Source organism: Buteo buteo, chromosome 12 (assembly GCF_964188355.1).
Source record: "Buteo buteo chromosome 12, bButBut1.hap1.1, whole genome shotgun sequence".
NCBI lineage: Eukaryota > Metazoa > Chordata > Aves > Accipitriformes > Accipitridae > Buteo > Buteo buteo.
The window spans coordinates 12197041-12221355 of NC_134182.1; the positions used below are offsets into that span (position 1 = coordinate 12197041).

The 24315-nt window shown below is 46.8% G+C and overlaps 1 protein-coding gene across 3 annotated transcripts in view; it reads right to left on the reverse strand.

Moving 5' to 3' along the window:
- The window catches only part of VASH2 (vasohibin 2), a 37955-nt gene continuing 13640 nt past the window's right edge, over positions 1-24315 (reverse strand). For 2 of the 3 annotated variants that reach the window (XM_075042692.1, XM_075042691.1), the window contains 4 exons: positions 20383-20457; positions 10736-11117; positions 8700-8815; positions 1-1795 (listed from right to left, as the gene is read on the reverse strand). In XM_075042692.1, the coding sequence (XP_074898793.1) occupies positions 1699-1795; positions 8700-8815; positions 10736-11117; positions 20383-20457 (670 nt within the window). In that variant the 3' untranslated portion in view covers positions 1-1698. The remainder of the gene's footprint in view (positions 1796-8699; positions 8816-10735; positions 11118-20382; positions 20458-24315) is intronic. The other variant, XM_075042693.1, reaches the window with a different exon arrangement.

Below are 24315 nucleotides of genomic sequence, written 5' to 3' on the forward strand. Positions count from 1 at the left end.
CTTGGTGTTGTCTTCCTGTCCTAGGTAAGTAAGAATCATTGACTTTTTTGAGCAATGAGGTCTGTGTACAAGCAATCATCTCCTTTTGTATCCATTCAGTTGCTGGCTGATAAAAGTGTTCTAGGAGCTTAAATCATTCAATTTGAGTAAGCATTATCATCACTGTGTTACAATGTCCTGTCTTCATTGAGATCCCAAAAAAGTAAGTGCCCAGGAGGGGAGGTACACAAGGCCCATGGCAGTATCATCTACAAGTACAGCACAAAGGGTAGAGGCTGGACTTGTATAATAATCCAGTTTCTATTTAGGCACCTAATGAAATATTTTCAGGAATGCAGCACTCGAATGCTTCCAGAGAACTTCACTAACACCAGTGGTAGACCCCAGTGAAAGTCTTACCATGTCACTTGAGAACGCTGCTGTCCATCACAGGTCCTTAGCTACATCTTAGAACAAAAGGACTGAGTAGGGAGGAAGCAGACAAGCTTGATTTTCAGCTATTTCAGACATACAATTTAATTTATTGCTGAAGTTATTCCAATACAAGCTTCCTTATTCAAGTCTGACTAAGCTGTTGTTACTACAACACATATAGGAAAAACTCCCTACAGCAGCATGGCAGAAGGTTAACTTCAGCCTGCAATGTCTGATCTTAATATAAGATGTCAAGGCATCACCATCTGAGACTGCTCAGCCTTTCAAAGACAAGGTTCAAAGTTACACATAAATGCTGAAAGAAAAGCATATAGACTCAGGTTAGCAATTCTGACATTTTTTCCATTATTCCAGGAACACATATGAGAAACAAACTGACTAGTAGATGAACGCTTGTCTCTACAAAACAGCAATCTCTATGTTTTGTGCTTCAGGAGTGTAGTCCGGAAAGACTAAGACCTAGTGACAAGTATAAAAAAATTATGAAAGCTTGAAAATTCATTATTCATCAGTTATCATCATTTTTAAAAAAACCCAAACCCTTGTATTTTGCCTAATAAGATGTCAGTGTTTAAGAATACCACTTGCATATTACTATTACTTAACATCTTTCAGCAACATGCACAAAATAGTAATATAGGTGGCAGTAAAACATCCAATGCTGTTTTAATACTACCAGAAATGCTGGGCAACAGTACAAATTAGTTACAAAACAATAATACTGACAGTTTTGCATATCTGTTAAGTTTAGTGAGGTAATGTTGATACTTTAAAAACTCATGCCACTTCTGCACTGCTTGTTTTTATTGCTGAATTAAATAAATACTATGATTTTTTTAACTGCACTGCACCCCAGCACATCTTAACACTAAGAATATGATTTCTTAGTCATCCCAATGCTACTACCCAGCACAATGCCCAAATTCAATTAATACTTGTCCAGGGAAATTATATTTGAAGAAACTCTCACACCACTGGAGTCACCTGCTACATGATGGAGGGGAAAAAAAAAATCTTATATCCTGCCAAACATCATTTTAGGTTCTCTTCACTGATGCCTTTTCTGTAATTTGAAATAAAATAAATACTGCCACCAAAAAAGAATTTGCCCTGTTCTATTTAAAACTTTAATTGTAAGAGTCCAGAAGTTAATAAATAGTCCCATTCCTTTTTCCTTCCAACGGAGTGCAGGTAAAGTGCAGCGGGAAGCACCAGGAAGCCCTCTGTCCAGTGTATGGCTTTGTTAGATGCGGAGCTGGTAGCCTACCTCATTGAGCGTAGCCAGGTCTCCTTTCTTGTCCACCACCGCAGGCCTGCGAGCAAAGGAGGGAAGAGGGCACTGCTCACCAGCAATCCCACACTGCCATGCAGAAGTGGAGAGAGCAGTTGTCAAAACAGGAATGGTTTACTTCAAAATAGGGCTGACTACATCTAATTTTCTCATCGTAAGCACAATCCTGCTGGATTTGTCACATGAACTAGTGTGACCGAGCTACTCATGTGGGTTGCCTCTGAAGCCAAGCACCAGCTAAGAACAAGTCATCCCATCCTGAGGTCTGTGATCTGATCCGGGGAGCACCCCTCTCCCTCTGACTTGAGAGAGGGCCTAAATGAGTAGCTAAGGCTAGACACGTCCCACCTATGATCTACTCCAGAGCAGGACTCTGGCTTTTAGAATAAAGTGGAAACAGCCAAGAGCAAACAGGCACAGCCTCTAACATGGCCACAGCACATTGTCTCTCAACCTGCCCATTCCTCTTGGCTAGGTCTGTGAATGGCTAGAGCCCACCAAATAAACAACACAAGATGAACTCCCTTCAGAATCCAGGCATTTTATATTCTGATACAGACCAGCCATTCACTTGATAATCACACACACACATGCTGTTAGGTCATTTAAGTACATCAACAACCCGAACCAAAAGAAACCTTGAGACTGAGCCATCAGTCTCTCCCTATTTAGCAAGCAATGGAAAAGCTCCTGCAACAAAGTTGTCAAACTGAAACAATCCTGGTGATTTATAGTCTATGGAGGTGTCTCTAATCTGAGAGTTTATTCCAGGCTCTTAGCTATTTTCACGCTAAGCCATATATTGCTTTTCTAAAGAAAGACATTGTTTAAAATACATGTTTCTCCTAGTAGACTCCACAGCACGTCTGCCTCACTGCAAAACCACAGATAAAGCCTAAGGAGTACAGCATGAAGCTGGTAATGGCCCCAGTGCTTACCTACAGCTCCTCAGACCTAGTTTCCAGCTCTTGCACTTAGCTTTCACTCATTATGCAGCAGATATGACCCGTGAGTTCGCACACGCAAGGCTGATGCTTCCCTCCTCGTTGCATGCTGCCTGCCCGTTTCTGCGACAGCACTCTGGGCAGCCAGCACAGCCACGGGAGAGGCAGCAGGCAGGCTGTCAGGCCAGGGAAGGCCCTGCCCTGCCTGTGGCACGCTGCTGGCTGCATGCACCAATCTAAGAGCTGTACCGCTGCTGCCCTAAGAGGTGGGGATGTATAGCTTACATATATCAACACATATACATGTGCGGCAGCAGAGCCTCAGAAATATTTTTTGAATTCTTTGATTCGATGAGTGGGGGGGGTTTGTTGTTGTTTTTTGGTTTTGTTTGTTTTGGTTTTTTTTAAGAGCAGTGCTGCTAACAGCAGATCTCTGCTGAGAATTTGCACAGCATTTGAGAGCTGGGGACATTGCTATGGACAACTAGTGCTCTTCTGCCTAGTCACACATTGAATGCAACCTGTTTTTTTGCCACTTATCCAAGCACCTCTATTAACTCCATCATCCTGTTTGCAGTACTGCCCTGCACCCTGCCTCGTGTTTGTCTCAGTTTGTAAGTACTTCACAGAAGTGAAGGAGTCTTCACTCATCTCTGTCACTTGCAGGAAGGGATCACACCTGAAGAAATCATTGTAAGATAGTTTGGATTTTTCCACTTTATTCCTTCAGAGCAGATGGGATTTGACTAGCCAGAAAACAAGCTACAAGCTGCATTCCTCAGAGCTTGCATAAGAGTCAGAGACCAGCAAGAGATGCGCTATATGTTTCAGCGTGCCTGCCCTTCCTCTCTCCCTCCCTCAAATTCAGGGATCCTCTCCCTTCCCACCCTTTTCTCCCTCCCTCCCTCCAATTAAAGCCAGAATATGGCTTCAGTTAAAGCATACCTGGATGGTTCTACCTTCTCTGATTATCCAAGAGAGATGGGGAGTCACTGCACACGCATGGCAACATGCCCATTTCCACTCCATGACGATTCTCTAGCTTGTAGCTACCAACAGACTGTCCTCCATAAGATTTCTCTTCAGGGTTTTAGGAAAAGGCAAGGATTTTTTGGAGCAGAGGCACCACAGCTCCTATTCTCCTTGGCTGGCAAATGACCTGACATCAAACATCCCCTCTAGAAGCAAGAGACCTCTGCTGTACTCACCCATCAGATCACACCTCCTGTCCAAAGTGCCATGGTAATGAGCAGCTGAATAAGCACTGTATAGCTGCTGGATACACAGTATTCATGAGCTGTCTGCATTGGATCTGCCTGATTTTGTACATCCTAATATAATATAATCCTACCCCCTTGCACATCCTAATATAATGGACTAACAGAATTTTCCTTTCAACAGCTAAATTAGGCCAGAAGCACACAAGACCAGTGTTGCTATGACACTCACAGAGCATGCATGTGTTAAGCCTCAGTATAAAATTAAAAGGAAATAGATCTGGTGAACTGACATTTAGGAGCAGGCTGCTGCATGATGCTCCCGTCCAAACTCATACCAACACTCCCAAACCCCTCCAGCTCCAGCACTTCTGTTGGGGATGAAGCACTGCATTGCCTGTTGCAGCACAGTGGCTTGCAATTTACTGCACCCTCCTGCTTCAGGTCTTCAGAAGATGGGCAAGCAGATGCAGTAAAGCTTCAGACTTACTAGACAGATTCACACCACCCTATATCCTCTTTATTCATCCTGTCTGCTGGCCACCCTTAGCAGGATCACATCAGCTGTGGGCTAAAAGCACATGAACTGTTACCATAGCTCAGTTAATGAACTGCAATTTGACTACACACCAGTCTCTTACACAGGCACGTACTGCTTATGGCATTGCTGCCCATGCCCTGCAACATACTCTTATCTGCCTTATGGCTGTATTTTCAGGCTAAAACACTATCGTGGGCTTGCTAGTGGTCATCACCGGCATTTACCTAACAAACTAGTAAGGGACCAGGATGAGAAGGTAAAGGTTTGGGGCTGTTCTGTCCTTAAGCACTGCTTCAGCCTTTGTACTTCAGAAACAATCCAGCAAAGACATTCCAGTTCACATATTTTTTCACTGGGAGATCTCTCCCAGCAGGTCCGTATAATTTTATTGTTGACAAAAAGCAGGCTGTAATAACAGCTTGTCATCAGCAGGTGAAGCCTCTCAAATGAATGTGTTATTCAGCCCCTGCCAGCTCACACTAGAGCAAAACACTTCTCTCCCCCTCCCCTACAAGCTCTAAAAAGCTGTAATTACAGCATGTGAGTAAGAGATCCACAAAGAAACAAAACACAGTATTGATAAGCACGGCCATTCTTTAGCTAGGATTTCAGCCTAAAGCCTAGCAAGCCTGAAAGTCTTACCTCTTCTGTGCATAATACAAAGGCCTCTCACTGCAACTAGGTTCTCAGAGATACATCAATATGCAGAAGAAAACACCCAATTTCCCCTCTTGTATTTCTTGCGCTGCGTCAATTGCTGTACACACCAGTATGTGTCATTCAGCTCATCCCTAATGAGGGGATGCTGTTCCCCCTTCAGATCTCCGAGACCTCCTGTTGAAGAAACCAGTAGATACTGATTTTGGAAGTGAAAGGGGTTTATCACAAGAAGGGAAGTCCCTACAGCAGCACACTCCTCTGCAGCATCACTCCCACTGGGGCAAAAGGCACAGTCAGCCTTCAAGCCACCAGCACCACTGCACAGAAGAAGCATTTTAACATCAGGAACCCAGTTCTCCCTGGCATCACTCTTCTAACAGAGAGCAGCCTTTCAGATCTGCTCAAGGGCCCTGGACCTGCTGAAAGCTCCTTCACTCCCCTTTTTCCTTCCAAGCGTACTGGCCAGGCTTGTGAGGGGGCTGTGCAGTATCCACAGGGCTGTCACACAACCACAAAGCACATGCTGCAAGAGCTCCCACCTGCTCAGAGGTGCTTCAACGCCTTCCGCTAAAGCAGAGATGAAGGTCTCGTGGAGTCTGCTCTCTATCTCCTGCTCCCTGCATCGTGGTACAGCTGGGTCCTGGATCTTGTATCATGGTGACCCAGGGTTTATTTTAGAATAACATATAATTTGCTCTACATACAGAGTGACACAGCAGAACCACCGAGCAGGTAACAGGTGCTGAAGCCACTGCAAGGCCACCAGTACTTCACTTGTCTTTCTGTCCCAGAAAACCAAAGCTGCCAAAGAGAAATCAGGCACTGCAGAGCAGCCATGTGCCCAGCGGCTCTCAGGAAACCAGCCCAACTGGTGAATCTCCAAGCCCAGTGAGACTCACTCTTTTCTCCAGACATATGTGATCCACTTCAGCAACTACAGAAGCACTATGAGAAACCCAAAGATGAAATCATCCATCAGAGCAAATCTAGGAGGTCAAGAAGGCTGGAGCAGCCGAGCCCATTACAACTATAATTATCTGTTCACTAAGCAAGGAGCTCTCAAGTGATGAAGCCCAAAGTTCAGCATTGTGGACTGAGTGTGAATTCACACATAAAAATAAAAGGCTGCTGTGAAATCATCTGCTGCTAAAGTATCTTGAAGCTATCTTTAGAAGGTTAGTCTAATGTCTTTGTTAGCTGCTTTAAAATAAATAAATAAGTGCTGAGACAGTAGTCTGGGGGCCTATTTAAAAAGCGATCATTATAAATATGTGACTAATCTGGGTTATGTATAGGCTTTCACAGTTGTCAGCTTCCTGGCTTGAGGCAGTAGAGCTAAAACTCAGCTCTTCCACATCTAAGGTATGGGAGTCTGAATTGCCAGTGGCTGTAGAAGGCCCATGATCTGGAAGCTCAGTTTCATCCATTTAGAGGTATTGCATGCAGTTAGTGTACCCTTCCCCACACAGTTAAACTACTAGCTACGACGCACAAGGGAAGTAGTCTGGGATTTTTTAAGCAGATTAAAATCAAAGAATACAATGCAAGTCATGTTTCCACTTTGGCAAGAAGAGAAAAGGTTTACTTTTTCACCATCTCTGTAAGTTGGACAAACCACTCCACCAGAACAGCTCAGTACAAAGGCTCATCACAGAGAATCCAATTTCTGTCTGAGTGACCATGACAGCAGGGCACCTCACCACCACTAGCAGATACATCCTCCTGTTTTTAATACCTATGTCTGAACACCATTAAATGTGATCAAACTACTTTCACTCCTGTACAGGTGTCTGTGGTGGTGCAGCTCCCCCAGGGCCACTCTGATATCTCAGGATAAGCCATGCATGCTTTGGGAAAACCTCCCATTGTGCTGTTATTTTGATTACAAGTGCAGCCACTTTTGGGCATCAGGTACTCTTTGGCCACACCTCAGCCATCTGCTGCCTGAATTGTGTATCAGAATGACTCAGCACAAACTGTGGCCAGAATGTAAAATAATGACCAAAGCCAATCATCTATTTATAGATTATTATATATCTATAAATAGCAATCCAAGGTAAGACCTTTTGAGTCCTCCAGGACCTCAGTGGGCTATGTGATGCAGTGTCTCCCCCTGAGCTGGGACACCCCTCAGGATAGATTTCACGAAGATTGAAAGATCGTCCTTCAACAATTTTGCGAGGACTTAAAGGCCTGATTTCACAAGGTTCACTGACCAACTGTTGATGAATGCCAGCACATAAAAGTGAGTAATTAATGCAACTCACAAAAGGGAAATTTTAATCATAGGTTAACCTCTCTGTACGTAGGTAAAGTTTGATTCAGAGCTGTTGTATCTGTGCACATGCATTTGCAGTTTGGTTTAGAACTATTTTGTCTGTGTGGTTCAGAACTGTTTTCTCCGTCCATACATGTGTGTGATTTGATTTAACCTCCATCTGTGTGCAACCCTGCTGTAAGTTTCAGGTGATCCTTGCCATTTTTAAATCTTTAAGTCACAAATTTGCTTGCAACAAATTCCATCAAATCACACTGTTAAATTGGCTGATGATTAAGTACTGTTAAAATTATCCAACCTAATCTTGTTATCTCTCTCAGAAATATTAATAAATCTTAAATTGCTGCTAAACCAAAACTGTGTAACAAAAATCTCATTCACAACAGTCCCCTGCACCCCAGGCTAGGTTCTTTGTTTCTCCATAAAGTGGACTGTATAAAGATTTGTCCTGGTTTCAGCTGGGATAGAGTTGATTGTCCTCCTAGTAGCTGGTACAGTGCTATGTTTTTAGTTCAGTAGGAGAACAATGTTGATAACACTGATGTTTTCAGTTGTTGCTCAGTAGTGTTTAGTCTAAAGTCAAGGATTTTTCAGCTTCTCAAGCCCAGCCAGCGAGAAAGCTGGAAGGGCACAAGCAGTTGGCACAGGACACAGCCAGGGCAGCTGGCCCAAAGTGGCCAACAGGGTATTCCATACCATGTGATGTCACATCTAGTATGTAAACTGGGGAGAGTGGGGATGGGGGGATCGCCACTCGGGGACTAATTGGGTGTCAATTGGCAGGTGGTGAGCAATTGCACTGCGCATCATTTGTACACTTCAATCCTTTTATTATTACTGTTGTCATTTTATTAGTCTTATCATTATCATTATTAGTTTCTTCTTTTCTGTTCTATTAAACTGTTCTTATCTCAAGCCACAAGTTTTAATTCCCTTCCTGATTTTCTCCCCCATCCCACTGGGTGGGGGGGGAGTGAGTGAGCGGCTGCGTGGTGCTTAGTTGCTGGCTGGGGTTAAACCACGACAAGATTGAAAAAATAAAAGGGCAAACCCACACTTCCACTTTCAGAGTCATCCAACACCAAGTTGAACCAAGCAAAAGCCATCGGGCCCTCCAAGGACTCATCCCCCACGGAGGGGCCATTGGGCAGCACTAAGCACAGCAATACCAGGACATCAGCAATACCACCAGCTTCTGGAGCCTCTCAGGCAACCAAGACACCCAGTAGAGTTTTCCTATATATGCCAGTAAGCATCTAAGTTTTGTACAGCAAAATAATATGTCATCACCCTCAACTTCTGACCCACCAGTGATGGCAGCAGGAATACTCACGATTTGTCTCTTCTGCATGCCCGTCTCTGAGGGCTGGCTTGCCTTCGGCGAGGGGACAACGATTTACCCCGTGATCGCTCTTTCATGGGAGAATGGGCACTTGAAGGTTTCAGAATCTGCGAGAGATGGGGGAGGGAAGGAAAAGGCGTTCAATAAAGGCAATGATTCACTGAAAATAAAAAATAAAAATAAAGGGCCTCATACAGTAGTGGGGACAGTACACAAAGAGCCTTCAGTCCCTTGGAGCTTATTCAAACCCTGCCCAGGTTAAGAGGAATCCAAAGCTGTTATGTGATAGCTGTTCAGGGGCCCTCTGCAAAAATTAGTTGGTGTCACCAATTCAATTCCCAGCTAAATACTGAAAAAAAGGTCTCATCTGCAGCGTTCTTCAGAGCTGGCAACAGCAAGGGATAAGAAAAATGGCTTTAAGCATCAGCTGAAGGAAACTCGTGCAGCTAAATCACCCTGTCCAGCTTTTCTCTCTGCAGAGGCGACCGCCTCCTGGGCTGGCAGTTGAACTCTGTGTGACAGTGGGACTTTTCAGTAGGTCTCCTGTCCATTTGCACACTTGCCCGCATCCCCCAGGCCCTCCAACCTCAGAAGCCCATCAGCGTGACACTCACACTCCAGGCTATCTTTAAGACCCGATCCTCCAAAGTCAGCCCCCTCACAACAGAAGCCCTCTGAATCAACTGGCTCAAATTCTGAATTAACTCAAGGGAAGAGTCAGATGCAGGGCCTTCAAGGGTTCAGGGCTGTGGTCCTGGCCTTAAGGAACTTACAAGGACTGGACCCAATGTCACAGCTCAGCACAGACAGAGCTGGTCCCTCTATCAAAAGCAAGTACTAAGTTCAGTAAATCATCCACCCATATAGACTTCTTCAAGTAGAGCCTGCTTCAGCTGGTTTTTTTCTAGATGCTATTAGAAATGCATGAATAGAGAAGAAGGGGGGGAAAAAAGCTTCATAACAGCTGTAATCAAGCACATTTGCTCAAGGTGACAGTATGGTACAAGTTGGCCCTCAAAACTCCTTGGCAGGTCAGGAGAGGTGGCAGCAGGACGTAGCTGCTATGATGCTACTGTCAACACTCACCCCAAGGTCAGGGCAAGGGGGCAGGTGCCTCAGCCAAAAAGGCACACGGCTGCTACGTAGGAGCCATTCCTCAGCAGGGCAGGGAACGGGAACCCAGAATAACTTGGATGCGATGCCGCATGCCTCTCCACAAGAGCCAGCTCCATACTTAGCAACACACCTGCTCTGCTCCCCCTGCCAGCAGTGGGCTGGAAAGGCACCAAATCCCCTACCAACATGACCACAAACAGCTCCTCGCCCACGCCAGCCCCAGAGGCACGGTCAGGGACACCCCTTATCCCCAAGTGCAGCTAAACCCTCCAGCCCCCTGGCAGCCTGCCCTGTCTCCCCATTCTTTCCCTCTGGGCTCTTCAGTCCAACCAACCAGCAGGGAAGCACCAGCCTGTCAGGGACCCACTTTCCTCGCCCTTCCCATGTAACCTACTTTGCGATTTAGCCAAGGATGGTGGACATCAGGCAGCGCAGGGCAAGCCCACTGGCGTGCCCTGCAAGGAGAAGCAACCACTGACACAACTGTCCCATAGGATGCCTTGCAGCTCAGGTGCAAAGAGCAGAGATCCCTACCTGCGACCAGGCTACCCACCCCACCAGCTCGAGCCCCAGCTATGCTGGTTCTTCCTAGCCACCTTCTTCCAAAGTCAGTAAGAAAAGCAAACTGGGCAATAGCTCCTTGATGGCCAGGGATGAGTATGGGTTCAAGTGTTTCCCAGGCTGAAGGGGAGATCCTTGAACTAAAAAAAAAAAATAGCTGTAAGGGCTTGAAAACACACCAAACCCTATGGGAGAATCACTAAGACAGATGTAAGCACACCCCCAGCCCATCCGATACCACCTTAATCTCAGGCCAGGGTCAGTCTGCTGACATGAAGCAAGACCAATCTCTGCACGATGGGACAAGGCACACCTGCCTCCAAGTCCACCGCCCAGGCACACAGACCTACCTTCATTCTCATATCCCTGGCAAACTTCTCCAGCTCCTTCCTGACTTCTGTGCGCATCATTTTGGATACATTGAGGACCAGCTGTTTCCACTCGATGGGCTGAAAGCTGTGTGGCTCGTGTGGGACATATAATCCGATTTTTACTTTTTTGACTGAATGCAAGTACTTTTTATAGGAGTCTTCAAATTCAAAGATGAGGTCACTCAGAGTTCGGTAAGTTAGAGGTTTGTCCATCAGATCTGATCGTCTGCTCATGCCCAGCGAGCCGTACCGGCCATTGCAGTAAATTCCAAGCACCACATGATGAAAATAGTTCCCTGAGAAGTGGGTTTTAAAGCTGATGGGGAATCGTTCTACAGAGGGCTGCCCATTCGTTAAGTATCTGGCGTGCACGTCAAGGCAACAACAGCGCTGGGAACAGAGCACGCACAATTACACCTGTAAGACATCTTTAGCAGGTTGTTTGTTTGGGGTTTTTTTAACTGCCAGGGCAAGCACTTTCTCCCAAACACAAGTTTATTCTCGCTGTGACACAGAAACAGTCAATGCTGCCAAAGCCCATTTCACTGCTTGGAGAATAAGATGCAATGGTTCAGGCAGGGAAGGGCCTGACTCCTAACCACGCTTGGGGGGAAGGAAAAAAACACAACAGTGTTCAGGTCAGCACACCGGAAGAGAGACCACCCTCCCCAGATCTGTGGGAACTCCCCCGTTTGATACCAACATCAAACTCCCATGCTCCCAAAAGGGAACAATGTTTCCCTCCGTTTCATGCTGGAGCTTGGTAGGACTCAGGTTATTGATCCGCATTTTCCCACATCTTCAAACAGTAGAAAAAAGTCTGAATTTATTCCTCTTCAGGGTGACAGTCTGCCTTTCCATCTGTAAACTGGCCATCGGCCACTCTTCATACAACAGCGTTTTTGCACATTACCTTTGTAACACATTGCTGAGTCAAACAAAGTAAAGCTCCCAGGCGGATAATTAATTAGATAAGCTCAGAGACATGGTCAGGAACAAACACTTTTAGAAAGCAAAACATGTCCCCTGAATCACTGGCTGGCCATTTCAAATGCACCACGTGCAGAGGCTGGGACCAAGCTCTGTAACAACGTAGTAGGTGATCTCAGAGGGGAACTACGCGCGAGTCCAGGTCGTCTCCTCAGGAGGCTGCTGGCCTGTGCCAGCGGGAGGAGAGACTGAGATTCCTTCATGCAAGGAGGTTTGCGTCAGCACCTACGTTGCATGTGGCTCCCTGCTACTAATCCCCGGACAGCTGAAACCCACCCTGGCTCCACTGCTGACACCCAGCCCCCAGGACAGCAGGCGCCCTTCCCCTCTGCTGCTGAGACCCCCCAACCACGCCTCGGGAATGGAGGAGGGATGACCAGAAAAGGCTGCAGCAAGACGCTCCAGTCTGGGGTTACTCCAGCCAGAGGCACCTACTGTAACCCCAGAGCCATACCCAGAGGCAGACACTGTCAAGGCAGTCAGACAGGGCAGTGCCACTACGAAATACGCCAGCCTGAGGGGCAGCACTGCCAGGATAGTGTCAGGGCAGCCTGAAAAACGGAGGAGTGGGGTTGGTTCCCACTGGAGCTGCAGGAACCGGCTCAGACCAGAGTCCTGCTCTGGGCATCTCCAGCATCCCCTCCTCTCCCTACCCTATGCCCAAAAAGGAGGACTTCAACAGCAGCGAAAAAAGAGCCACTGCACAGCTGAGATGCCCTGGGAGGTTACTGCAGCCAGCCTTCCTCCCCTGTCTGCATAGCACGGCTGCCCGACAGCTGCTGGGAAACTGAGAACACAAAAAGCCTTTGCACCAATACCGTAAAACACAATTCGGGCTTGGTTCTGGTTCTGCCCAGCCTGACACCCCACCTCACCACCAGTGCAACTCCCTGGGATGCTGACCCCCCCGGCTGCACCCTGCATTTCACCTCTTCTCTCTGCAGGGATGCAGGAATACCATCCAGCAGCTCTCATCTGTCTCTAAAGAATTTTCTCAAGGGGATATTTCACCCACTTGATGGTTGTTGAATTTCACATATTCAAACTTTCGCCCTCCAGGTGAACACAGAAACCAACTAGTAAGGGATTCGTGAACTGCCCAGAATCTGAGGTTGAGAGCAAGGAGTTAAACCTCTGTACAAAAAAAAAATGCAAGAAAAACACGTTGGCAAAAATCTTTCAGAACAGCCACAGGGAAGCTTTTCGGTTCAATGTCAAACATATTTAATTGCATTCAGTGCTAGATGTCATCAGCTTTAGTAGTCTGGAGAAAATGTATTAGAGGGTATAGGAACGGACAACACTATGGGCCCAGCTCCTGGTGCACTTCAGTATCTGTACAACAGTAAGTCTGGACAAGCGTGCAAAGCAGAGTCCAGACCTCCCTACTGCGCACACAACCCCTCACCCAGCCAAGGCTACATGTGCCCACCTCTCCCCATCTGCTGCCCCACCTACATCAAACACAAACACCCTGCAGCAACTGTCAAAGTTCACCCCGATATCAACTACACCAACACAGAACAGAAATAGCTCTGTTGCCTTCAGTGATCTTGCTAGATCACTGTTGCACTAGCACTAGCTTCTCCAAGAAAAGCCTCACACCGTTGGTAGAGTTGAAGATCATAAATACACTGCAAGGTCAGAATGGGGCCCAGCACTGTTACATCAACTGGAAAACTCAGCCCACAGTCACCTCATTTAAAAGGTCACCTTGCTCCAGGCCTTGAAAGGAGCATCCTCTGTACATCAAAGTCATGTTACAATAATTTGTATCCTACAGACAGATTCCTGCAGAAGCCCATTGTATTTATCATTCTGTGTAACTGAAAAAGCAGTATCTTTTATTAACACCTATGAAGCTTTCAAACATGGCCACTATTTTTCCCCTTCATTATGAAAGGGTTTTCTCTCTGCTCCCCAAGTGCCTTTCTATTAAGTCCACACAAAGCTTTGGTGGCCACCTGCCACACATACACACTTCTGCTATGAGGTCTCGGAGAAGTTGCAATTTAATCTCATTAAATACTAGGTAGGAGTAAAAGAATCTTTTGAGGATGGAAATTACCCACCATCAAATAACCCAGCAACAACTGCTGCGGAAATTAACCTTTAGGTACAGGTTGCTTCTGCTGAGTGACTAGTTAATGAGAGCCCCCACCCGAGATGAAATACACAGCAAATGGTCTGGAAAGGCACGTCAGATCTTCCCCTCCATCCATGCATCATTATTATTTCTCTTCCTTTCTGCTCTGCCCAAGGAGAGCTGTATTGTGGCAAACAAAAGGCAACGACACAGCAATGCCGCAGCTGTAATCACACTTTTGAGCTGGGACTGTAACTGCAGGACGGAGAGTCAGGGAGTAAATTATGTGCCACAATAGAGAAGCAGTGCAGAGCAGGAGAGGGCAAAAGCAGCTGTAACGAAAGCTCAGTGGCCTCCCGATCCCAGGTCTTCATGTAAATCAAAGCAGCAGAAAAATAGCACTGAGGGATGCTGATCTTCTTGGAGATCACACAAGAAGGACACCAGTCTTCTGTCTGGCCACAATCTTGCCCCAGTATCCCTCCTCTTCCCACACATCCAGGAAATGCACAAGGGTGGTACCTAGAGCTGCACCAGGGTCTCAAAGGAATGGCTTGGTACAGCATGTCCTCATCCCTTGGACATTCCCAAACCCTGCTCACCCTGACTCTCAGCTCTTCTGCAGCCTCATGCTAGTCCTTCAACCTCAATTTCTTCCACCCCACAGAGACCCTAATGCCTGCCGGCCAGGGCTGCGTGTATTAGGCAAAATATGAATTCTGCTCTCGTACCCCAGGGGGTTGATTTTGAAAGAGACAGGTTTGGGTCAAAGGAGTGTGAGAAGAATTGGGCCCAAAGCATGCAACATGCTTCAGGCATGACAGGCCATTGGGGTAAACTAGTATGGCTCTATTAACAAGTAGGCTTTCTTGAGCACACCAATGCTACTAGCAGCCTGCAGAAAGGGCCAGATTTCCCATGCCAGCATGCAGCTCCTACAGACCTGCAAGTCAACACAAGCACACCATCCTCTGAGCCACAGGTTGTGCTTCCTGTAGTCCAATCGTCTTCACCACCCAGGCTCACGCACAACCTAGCTTAGATACTTGGGAGACATTCAGATCCCAGACTCAAATACAAGCAAGACTTGGGACACAAAGCCTGCACTCTGGCCACCACCTGGATCTTCCTGGGCACCGAAGCAAAGGAGGAGTAGCATCCTTAGTCAGTTCAAAAGAAAAGGGGAGAATTAGTTAAGGCGTTAGCTGAGTCAACCCCTTAGTTTTAAAACTCTGGGCCAGAAAGGATCTGGATGGGTTTTCTTTAAATCCACAGACTCACACAATGACTCAACCAATGTCCTTCTGTGGTTTGGGGTTTGGTTTTTTTTTTTCTCCACCTCCTGGTAGACTCTAGTATCAAAAATGTCCCACAAAGGAGTCCCAGCATCTTCCCCCGCAGTACAGACCCTTTGCTACGCAGGTGCCCCCACTGCAGAGCACAGAGCAGTTCCCAGCCAGAAGAGAGATTTGAAGTCCTTCACTTTGTTTATTTGCCAGCAGCAACTTTTAGAAAAGATGTTCTCTATGTTCTCTCTTGCCCCCCCCCCCCCCTTATTAATAAATGATCAGAGCAGGACCTTTCCATGTGCCAGCACCGTGGCTCCAGGCTTCAAACATTTCTGGAAATAGGTCTTAGCAGCTGACAGCACCAGCCAGGCAGCAGCTGGTTCCCCCTGGCTAGGTGAGCTCGGGTTACTTGCCACCAGCAGTGTTCCCACCACCACTAGGAACCGCAGCCAACTGTACAGGGGGTGAGGGGACACTCTGCAAGGACCTCAGCCCACCTGTGTTTAAACCAGCTTCAAATGGAGTTTAGCTGGGGGAAAAAAACCAGTGCCTTTGCCAAGCTGACAGGCAGCAACCATGCAAGGGGTGCACTAGCAGCAGGTGAGGAGATGAATACCATCCCTGCACTGTGCCACCCCCCTGCAGCACCAACAGGGACCCAGACCCGCAGACCCCGAGGGGCAGGGGACATGGGGAGACCCTTGTCCTCAGAGCCCTGAAGGAGAAAAGCCCAAACATAAGACAGTGCACCAAGGCCCTGCAGAGCCCCCCACAGCAGCCTGAAACAAACCAAGACATGCTCAGGTTTCAGATATAAGTGCCAGACCAGCCTGCCAACGCTAATGCCCAAGTGGGTCTACGCACCCAGCTGTCCCAGTGCCCAGACTAACAAGTGCTTCTCCTCCAGCTGCAGGAATACCCACTATCACACCTGACACCTTCTAGAGTCTCCACTACAAGTCCCACTCTGCCTTGCAAACCAAAGACAAAAAAGGGAAAGCCAGATGAATCTGATATTGAGCAAATGAGTGCCTATTGCACTGTTTGTGCCAATCAATTTGTTATTTATTAGTTTGAAATTCTCCCTTATTTAATTCAGACAAGATGACATTGCAGTGCTTCATGTCTTAGAGGCCAGCAAGGGTGGGTTTTTGCTGAAGTCTTGTTGAGATGAGCAAACCACAGGGTGTCTGGTCCCCTCCTCTTCTGCTGCTGGCAAGGGCTGGGGAAGTGTGAGCAGGCACCCCAAGCCATCGTGGCAGGCTGTGCCACAGGGCACAAGCAAGCTGGAGGGGATGAGAGCAAACTGAGAGAAGTGAGGAGGCAGCTTTATTTACACTAGCAACGCTGAAGCTGCTAGCTCAGAGTGAGGAGATGGAGCAGGAAGAAAATAAACCTCATGCTTCAAAACCATCAGATAAGACTTCAGTAAAAACAGAAAAGCTATTTTTCTGAGCAACCAAGCAACTGCTCGCAATATCAGAGGGCCTCCAACCACCAGTATTAAACACTTGGAGAAGTTTCCAACCACAGCCTGGAGTGAGACAGCATTTCCCACAGGCTCCACAAGTGCCAGGATCCCAGGTGTGGGATTGCTTACTCTGAGGCAGAGGGCTACCAAGCCCACATCTGGATGTCATCTGCATGGGGAGCCCAGGTTCCCCCTAGCAGCTCCAGTGCTCCTGAAGGAACGGCTCAAGCAGCTGGCTCAGCCTCCTAAAGCAGGACTGCCAGACTGGCATCCCTTGTTTTAAGGCGCCTGTTCTCCACTACCCAGCTGCAGTCTGATGTGATGAGCTGAAGAGTAGACCGTGATAATGGAAGTGATTAAAAGCTCTGTCCCAGCTCTTCCCAGCTACCAGAGGGGCTGCAGATATTCAGCAGGACCCTCCTTGCCCACATTTCAGTTATCAAGTGGGTCAAGCTGTGGACAAGTATGCAGGAGGCAAAGAGGGGCACTGCGGGAACATCAATATCCTGCAATGACTGCAAGAAACTCTCCCTCTTACTTCTCAGTCACTCCCAACCCAGGGGTGTACCTGCTAGGCAGCAGGAGCAGTATGGGCCCAGGTCTCCAGCGACAATAAACACCATCCACTGATTAAATGCACAGAAGGTATAGTGCAGAAGCTGTTAAATAATTTCTCCCTCCTGAAGCACTTCTGCTCTCATCCTCCTCATTTAATCATATTACTGGACAGGGGGAGGTCTAATACACTGCATGGGTTTGACTGTTACCTCACATGAACTGGGAGAAGCACACTGAAGGCAACAGGAGTGAGTTATGTTCACCCGACACAGATGCTCTGCAAGACTCCCTGAGGAAGGATGCACCCATGCCACTTCCTTCTCCCCCTCTGATATTTTGCTCTCCCCATTTTAATAAAGTGAATACAGCATGGATAAAATTCCCTTGCACTTTTTGGTTTACTAGTCCCTTTTTTGAGCACAAGTCGTTTGGATCCTTGCTCAGAAAGGATGAGCTGAATGAACCATTACTCAGCTGATCTGCAACTGAACTGAGAAATGCCCTGGGGAAGACAGCAGGAGAAATACCTCTGGTTAGGCACTGACAAGCAGACCATGTAAGTAGAGAGATACGAAGCCAGTTCCAACAGCTACACAGAGAAGAAGAGCCATACAGATTGCTGCAAAATAGAACTGGAAGATCTGTATGAGCTTTCAGTCATCTCACAGCAGCTGCTCCCTCAGTGCATGCACACAGGGTTGTCTCAGTAGTTTAACTCATTGCCCTATAAAAACGCTACAAGATCTAGTGCGAAGGCAATTATGCAAAACTTAATTCTGTACCAAGAGGGATTACAGAAGCATTTTATAAGAAGTCGCATAGTAAAAGGCAGTTGCACGAGCCAGCAAGCAGTTCAATTAAAATGACATCTTGCTAAGCTGCTCTGCACGAGTCAGCCTTTGAATGAAGGCTCATGCCAAGGGTCTGCTGTAGTGGGCTGTACTCTTTTTGGTATCCAAGCAACACGGCAAAGCCTGCCAGCACACAAATTACAAGCAGTACCTTATTTCCAGCGACAGGGAAGGGAACCAGAAGCTAGCACACACACACACAGGGGATGCTCAGCTCAGACATATGTGAAGACATTGGTTTGATGCTCAGGAGATGGTAACCACATCTCTTATCTGGTAACTGCCTGACCTTGGAAAGCAAGTCGCAGCTGCTGGCCTCACCGCATCTGCATCCAGAGGGCAATACTAAAGATCAAAATCACACAGCTGAGGGGGGAAAAAAAAAAAAAAAAAAAAAAAAAAAAAAATCAGCAAACTTCCCCACACATGGTTACAAAGATGCCTCCCAAAAACCCACATGGTCCACATGCAACACGTCACTACAAGGTTCTGCACAGGCACAGGTTTTGTACTGGCCACTTTCAAAGCACACATACTCAGACAGCCCATCCACTCACCACTGCTACACTCTCTGTGTACTCACACCTCAAGCAAAATACTTAGGTTTTATATTGCATGGATCTTTAACACATCTGTTACTGCACCACCACCCCAGCAGATAGTCCCTGTTCTCACACAGGAGACTTCCAAGACAGCAAGTAGAAGTCGTAGGAAGACAGGCCTGTCCCATACCCTCCCCAACCTAAGCCTTCTCAATTAAAAAAGAAAAAAAGTTTTCCATAAACTTTTTTTTTTTGAAGTAGCATCCAGAGACAGAAAGATTCATCCAAATCTTAAAAGTTCAAAGAAGCTTCAGATTACACCAAATAATACAAAGCATAGCTTTCAACTATTCTGCTTCCCCCACCGCTAAAAAAACAAATTGAACAACAGTCAGGTTTGAGGCAAGCAGAAGAAGCCCTCTTTCCAAATGAAAATAAAACGGCCAAAACTTTTAGATCAGCAAGAATACTTTTAGGTTATCATGGTCATCTGTACGCCGCTCATCACCCTCTGCTTGTGTGGTATGTGGAGTAATCAATTCAGTGCTAGAAATACAGAGCTAGAAGCCACATTGACACTTCTCAGTACTGCAGAGCAGCATCAACTTCACCTGGGATTATCTCTCCCAATCCTTTGGTCCCCAAATAGTTTGGGACACCACCCTGACACAAGGGCAAGCACAACAGATCCATTGACATCGTTTCTGTTTCTGGGAGGGCATAGGTTTGAGTCTCTTGCTGACATCAAGCCCCCAGGACCCTCATCCCTCTAGCTGCATGCAGACCCTGCCAGCATTTGCAGGGGTAGCCCCATCAGCCAGAGCCACCTTTCAGACTGGGACCTGAAGCCTATCCCTGGCACACGGGGAGCCGAGCACAGCCATGAGCAGCACCCGATGCACACCACAGACCTTCTAGCACAGCGGAGACCACATCTGGCAATGAATCTCGCACACCACACACTTGCTCTGCCACATCCCCTTCCCACCCCCGCAGCAGCCACCCCCTCTCATGAGCCAACACCGGGCACTACCTGCCGGGCTCTGCCGGCCCCTTCTCCCACGAGAGGGGGCAGCAGTAGCAAGCAAAACACCAGAGACATGCCAGAAGCTGGTTTGCTTCGGGGTTTATTTTAGCTTGGGTTTTTGTTTTGTTTTAAATCAAACTTGATCACTTGTTGTAAGACGTATCCGGCATACAATTATTCCTGTAACCCTGCCTCACCCTCCTCTAGTGTTTTAGGATGATGCAGGTTGATTTATCAATGACAGCACAAGAGCATCAAGAAGCAAGTCAGACTCTAAATGAAAATATTCTTGGTTCTTTTTTCTGAGACTGAATAGGAAGCAAGCATTATGTTAAGGTAAAGCTTAAATGTTTAACTATAATACATATATGTTTCTGCACAAAGCACAGCTGTGGGCAGAGAGACAAAAACATGACTTAACTGTGTTAACATCAGACATGGAACAGAACCTGCATTCCTCAGGTGTTACCAAGCTGCGACAATAACCAGCAGAGAAATAGTAACAAAGAAAACAGGGACTGTGTAAACAGACACTTATCCGGGCACTTTGGGTCAGATCCTGACATTATGCAGATTACCAGGGCAGGAGGTAAAGTTGGCATGGCCAGAGCATGACACCTGTGAACTGGGCACACGGCACCCACACTCCTACCGACAAGCCTAGGCAATTCAACAACTTGTTGATCAATACCACAGCAGTCCCCCGAGCTGCTGGCACTCACCTTTGGCTGTGACTCTCAAACACCATCCAGGAAAGGCAATATATTAAACAGTGCTGCAGTAGAAAAAGTCACAGGCATGTGAAAGGATACATCCCCAGGATAACTGCTTCAAGGCATTTGATAGGTAAGGACTCCCTGGTCATTTCTTTTGCTGTCTCCATTAACCTAGGACAGAAACAAAAAAGCTTTCAGTCCTTTCAGTTGAAGCGGTTGACAGGAATCAAAGGGTCTTCTTGTACACCGAGAGCCAGGAGCCTCCGGTTCTTATCTCAGCAAGCATTGGTGAACTCAATTCTCCTCTTCAGCAACTTGCCAGAGCCCTGTTGACTTCTGGAGGATGACTGGGGGGGAAGTGTTTGGCATGCCAGTGCCTTCCAGCCTCTGAAGATGGGCTGGAGGAATGCGGTCCTCTCTGCCTCTCCCAGCAACTCCATGAGCATCACTTCAGACTGTAACACAAAGCCCTGCTGAGCTGCAAAAGCTGGCAATCATGCAAGCTCCCACAGCAGGACCAAGTTTAGCTTATTTTCAAAACAACCCTGGCTCTCCTCTGGAAAAAAACAGGGGAGAGAGGATGGTTACATGATGGCCCCCTGAAAGCTACAAATGCCTCTGTGAGCCTATAGCTATAGGTGCAGACAAGAATTTAATGCCTTTCTACTGAAACCTGCTCTGCAGAAAGCTCCACCAACACAAGACACTTCACATCACTGCAAGCTGAGCTATCATCTGGCTGCTGCTCCCCACGTAAAAAACATCAGATTTCCTGCAGGAGTGCAGAAAACTATGCATGCCCAGGATCTTGCATTGCAAGTTCACGAAGTTTAGTTACAGTCTGAAATCTATCTTTGGAGTAGAGTTATCTTACAGGGACAACACTGCGACGAGAAACAAGTAACCTAATTTCAGTTCAGCTGAGAAAGCTGTTGTGCCAGACTGACATCACACCATCAACCAACTAGGCATTCCATCCCCTTCCACAAGCAGATCCTGAAATCCTGAAGAATTAAAAAAAAAAAAAAAAAAATACCGGAAGGCGATTTTAAGAAGGCCAGAAGAGTCATATTCAATGACACACCAAAAAAAGAAAAAAGAAGCTAAAAACCAAACCAAAGGCTGACTTCTATTTTGAAGTCTTCTCTATCCATATCCTTTCCCTGAGAAGCTTTGTAAAGAGATCCCTACTCTAAGAAAACATGACATTAAGTGATAAAAATATTTGTATTAGAGAAGATGATGAAAATATGCATCTGAAACTACTAGTCTGTTTTCCCCACTTTCTAATTTACCCACCTTATGCATTTTAAGCTTCGTATTCAGTGCAAATGGCAATACAGCTTTCACCGCTATTACAGCCTGTCACGGCCATTCCACATCCCATTTATCCAAGTTAGAAATTATCTTTTCATTTGTAAACAACCACCCTTTACACTCTGCCTGCAGTACAGAAGACAAATTAGAGTTAGCCTGCCTCCTACACACTCACAATCAGCCACAGAAACCCCACTGCTGGAAGCACAGAGCAGCTCCGGCGAGGGCACACAATGGGGCCCCTTCATCCCCCACAGTGTCTCCTCAGTGCTGAAGTACTGTGATTCAGCTGTGGGGCCCCCAGCGTAAGAAAGACAGGGACCTGCTCAAGCAGGTCCAAAGGAGGGCCACAAAGATGATCAGGGGGCTAGAGCACCTCCCCTGTGAGGATAGGCGGAGAGAGTTGAGGTTGTTTAGCCTGGAGAAGTCAAGGCTCCGGGCAAACCTTATAGCAGCCGTCCAGTGCTTAAAGGGGGCCTACAGGAAAGATGGGGAGGGACTGTAACACAGACTGTAGTGATAGGATGAGGGGTAATGGTTTTAAACTGAAAGAGTGTAGATTTAGACTAGATATTAGGAAGAAATTCTTTACTGCAAGAGTGGTGAAACACTGGAACAGGTTGCCCAGAGAAGTGGTGGATGCCCCATCCCCAGAAGTGTTCATGGCCAGGTTGGATGGGGCTTTGAGCAACCTGGTCTAGTAGAAGGCATCCCTGCCCATGGCTGTGGGCTTGGAACTACATGGTCTTTAAGGTCCCTTCCAACCCAAATCATTCCATGATTCTATGAAAGCCCCATCTCCAGACGGAGAAGTATTACATGCAGACAATGCATGGGAGGTATCCGTGAACAAGACAATCCATTGAATTTCCTATCTTCTAACTCCAGGGGAGTTAAAAAAAAAGTCACAGCCGATTATGAATGTGCATCACAAGCAGGAAAAAGCTCAAGTTGTAAAACTATTCAGCTTGAAGGCATTTAGTGTGGTGTATGCGTGGTTCACATGGTTTAAGGGACAGGGCTGGCATCTCCTCCTCAAGTCTACACCTACACTGACCCTGCTGCCAGCAGGCAAACACAGTAACCACACTGGAGCTGCCTCGTCACCACGTGCAGCATCAGGTCTCTTAACACCTGCTTTTATAAGCTCACTGCTGTCATGCTTTCAAGGTGTTGTCAGCACAGAGATAACATTAATGGCTCCACAGCCAGGGAGGGAATCTTCAAAGTAATTGGCCTAAATAAGCAGTCAAATTACTACCGACTTACCTGTCACAGCAACACTCACACTATTTAAATACTAAGTTGTATTTAACATGCACTCTGTTTGCAAGCCACATACATGTTGGTTCTGAAGCACAGCTCCCCAGGACACTATATGGTTATTAAGACAGATTTAAATCAAACAGGAAAGGCATTTTGCTTGCTTAAACATGCTGCCCACTAGTGCATGGGTACCACAGCTGTCCCTTCTGAGGCTAGCGGCAGACCCCCCTCCCCTTTACATAGTGTCATTGGATAGCTGGGCTCGGAAGGGACCCCAGGAAGCCCTCCTGTCCCACCACTTGCTCAAAGCACCCAGGTCCAGGAGTGGCAGCAGGTGCTCAGCGGTCACCCAGGACCTGGCAGCTCAGAGACAGCCACAGCCTCTGGACCGTGACAGTGATGAGGATCTGTGCGAAGGTAGCATCAGTCAGGAGGCATCACCAGTGATCAGCAAACAGCCATCCATCTGCACTCACAGGGCAGGTCACACCCTCACACGCATCCACCCCAGAGTCCTGGGGAATACTCTGCAAACAGTTTGCTTTTTCTCTGCATTTACAGCACAGACTACACATTTTACGTGGATGACCCAGTTCAATAACCACTGAGAGTTCTTCTTCTGCTTTTAACAAGCTTGAGACGAAGCATGGCCTTAAACCCTATGTTTGCGTCGGAAGCAGAGCTTTTGGAGAATCCCCAAGCCACTGCGCTGCCCAAGGTAGCATTAGCCAAATCTAAATCACTCCACACAGACTATTTTCCAACCTACTTTTAACTGGTTTCTCAAAGGCTTGGGAACCCACCAGTTATATATCCTATACTTAACCTTGCATCTAAGAAGGTCGCCTAATATTTAAACTAAATCTTTCCTTTTTTGCAATTTAAAGCAGAAGCTATTTCTGCTATCCACGGTGAGCATGAAGACCATTTATTATCTCTCCTCTTGAAACAGACATTTGTATATGCAACAGGCTGTAACCTACCCTCTCCTCTGTAAACATGAAAAAGCAGACATGGGTTTTGGGTTTTTTTTAATCCCTTCCTCTCTCACCCCAAAGCTTCCCCCTTAGGTCATATTTTCTAGACCTTGGGCAATGTTTGTTGCTTTCCTTTTGGACTCTCTTCAACGGAGTCGCATCTCACAGTCCTTCAGCTAAACCCACCACACCACAATACAAACAAACCAATTTCCTTCTGAATCCAACTTTCAGTGTATTTTTGTGACCAATCCAGTGTGCTGTTGGCTTTTTCCCTGTTGACCCACAACAAATGGCTTTTTTCTTTGGTTGGGGTTTTTGTTTTGTTTGTTTTTGAAGATCAGCTCCTTCTTTGCAAAACTAGCCTTTCTTTCTCCACAGTGTATTCCCACAGCTGGCTATTCCCAAAACCCTCCTCTGAATTTGCCTTTACGAGATTACCTCCTGTTTGTTCCAGCCCAGCTCTCTC